General features: G+C 38.8%; 1 protein-coding gene across 1 annotated transcript in view; it reads left to right on the forward strand.

Moving 5' to 3' along the window:
* Positions 1–336: 336 nt before the first annotated feature.
* Positions 337–2,225, forward strand: part of LOC101859713 (arylsulfatase B) — a 15,516-nt gene continuing 13,627 nt past the window's right edge. The window contains exons 1-2 of the mRNA XM_013083808.1: positions 337–571; positions 1,872–1,961. Coding sequence (XP_012939262.1) covers positions 392–571; positions 1,872–1,961 — 270 coding nt within the window. The 5' untranslated portion in view covers positions 337–391. The remainder of the gene's footprint in view (positions 572–1,871; positions 1,962–2,225) is intronic.

Below are 2,225 nucleotides of genomic sequence, written 5' to 3' on the forward strand. Positions count from 1 at the left end.
AACAACAACACCGACTACCACATACAACAACAACAACAACAACAACAACACCGACTACCACATACAACAACAACAACAACAACAACAACAAATACAACAGCAACAACAACACCGACAACAACAACAACAACAACAACAACAACAACAACAACAACAACAACAACAAATACAACAGCAACAGCAACACCGACAACAACAACAACAACAACGACAACAACAACAACAGCTATTTCAGCAACAACATCATCAACAGCAATAACAACAACAACAACAACAACAACAACAACAACTTTGAATTGCTAGTTGAAGTAAAGTGCGTGTCTTTTCTACAGGTCTGGGAAGGCAGAGAAGTGTTTGGAACTGTCAGACAACGGCTCACACATCACGTCAAATGATGACGTTGTTTCTACGGCTTCTGTTTGCCGTCTGGCTGGCAGCTGTAAGCGGAAGTAACAACAACAACAACAACAACAACAAACGGCCAAACATTGTCTTTGTATTAGCAGATGACTACGGCTTCAATGACATCGGCTACCATTCTCCAGATATCTCCACCCCTGTTCTCGATCAGGTAAGTTAATGGCGTGGCACTGCGGATAAAGAAAGCTCCATATTATTTACCCTGATGGGTGCGACTTCAAGGGAACTCTCAATGCAGGCTTTGGGGTAAGAAAAGAACATCCTGACAAGACGTGTGAAGAAACAGTTGGTGCTTGTGGTACTTTTTGTACAAATTTAGAGGCCCAGGTCATCGCCATCGAAGCATCAATACTCACAAAAGTCTTTCCATGTAGTGCATTTATGTTTGAATTTTACTCCAAAAAAGTTGATCAAAGGCACACAAAAGATGTAATTTTGCAGAAATTAAAGACTCTCAAGCTATGAAAGGCAGCAAACTTTAACATGTTTTCTCGCTTATTTTACTTCCAGCACCAGGCCTCCTTCAGTCGAAAATATCTCGATTTCTTTTCAAATAGATTTTTTTTTCGTCCAAAGCAAGACAAATAAACACACTTTAAGATTATATAAATGATTTCTTAATGCTCATAAATAAATTATTGACGAGCACCTGATTCCACTGCGTTGTGATACATAGTATACTAAGTCAACTGTCTTGGAGGGAAGCTCCGTCTGCGCAGCTGACGTCATGACCTTGGTTCAGATTGCTGGCTTGGTGTTCTTGAACTTGAGTTGTTTACATATCTTTTCACAGGCAGCGAAAGATCTTGTCAGTTTATTAGTTTTTTAGCGCTTTTATAATGGCAGCTTGCGCTGTATGCTTCCCATCAATTTGAGATTGTTTCCGAATGCTATCAGGTCTGCTGAGGTAATAATATAGCTTGTAAAGCGCGTACAGCTTGCTGTTGAGCGGGAATTTGTGGTACTCAAATGCTATCTATTAGTATCATAAATAGTATGATTATCTCTCCATTCACTTTGCATGGTTCTAGGTTAGGTGTGCATAATGTCATAATAATATTCTAGATCCTGTCTGTAAAGTCCATTATAGGCAGATGTTTGGTGCGTGCTCTGATGTGGTTTGTTCCTTCTGTCCTATAAAATATGTATCGTCTTGACCTCTTATCCTTTTTTTGTGTTTGCTACTTTCATATAACACCTTCAATCTTCTGCAATTATATAACCTTATTGTGTTTCAGGTGCCATAAAACGCTCACGAAAACTTAAAAAAAAACCCAATGCAGTGTGTATACTGCAGCTGTTGAAGCCATAATATGACCTTATTGTGTTGCAAGTAGAATAAAACGTTGACTAAAACTGAAAAAACCCAACTATACAGGGAATAGAATATAATACATTTGAACCAATACAATGTCATGCTCCGACCCAGAACTCTTGATCTTTTTGCTCAGCTTGCGACAGAGGGGGTGAGGCTTGAGAACTATTACGTCCAGCCCATCTGTTCCCCCACTAGGAGTCAGTTCATGTCTGGCAGGTACCAGGTGGGTTCTTTGAGTATTTTTATTTCATTTTTTTGTGGCTGTTGTTTTTGTTGTCGTTATGATCACTGTTGTCCTAATTGTTGTTGTTTTTGATGATGTTGTTGTTGTTGTTGTTGTTGTTATTGTTGTTGTTTGTTGTTGTTTTTGTTGTTGTTAGAGTAGTCAGTCATCATAATAGCAGAGAGTGAACAAGACATTAGTTTGTGAACTAATACAGACAGTTTGATGTTTACTCTCTTTCTCTCTCTCTCTCTCTCTCTCTCT

The sequence above is a fragment of the Aplysia californica genome, unplaced genomic scaffold (assembly GCF_000002075.1).
Source record: "Aplysia californica isolate F4 #8 unplaced genomic scaffold, AplCal3.0 scaffold00255, whole genome shotgun sequence".
Taxonomy (NCBI): Eukaryota; Metazoa; Mollusca; class Gastropoda; order Aplysiida; family Aplysiidae; genus Aplysia; species Aplysia californica.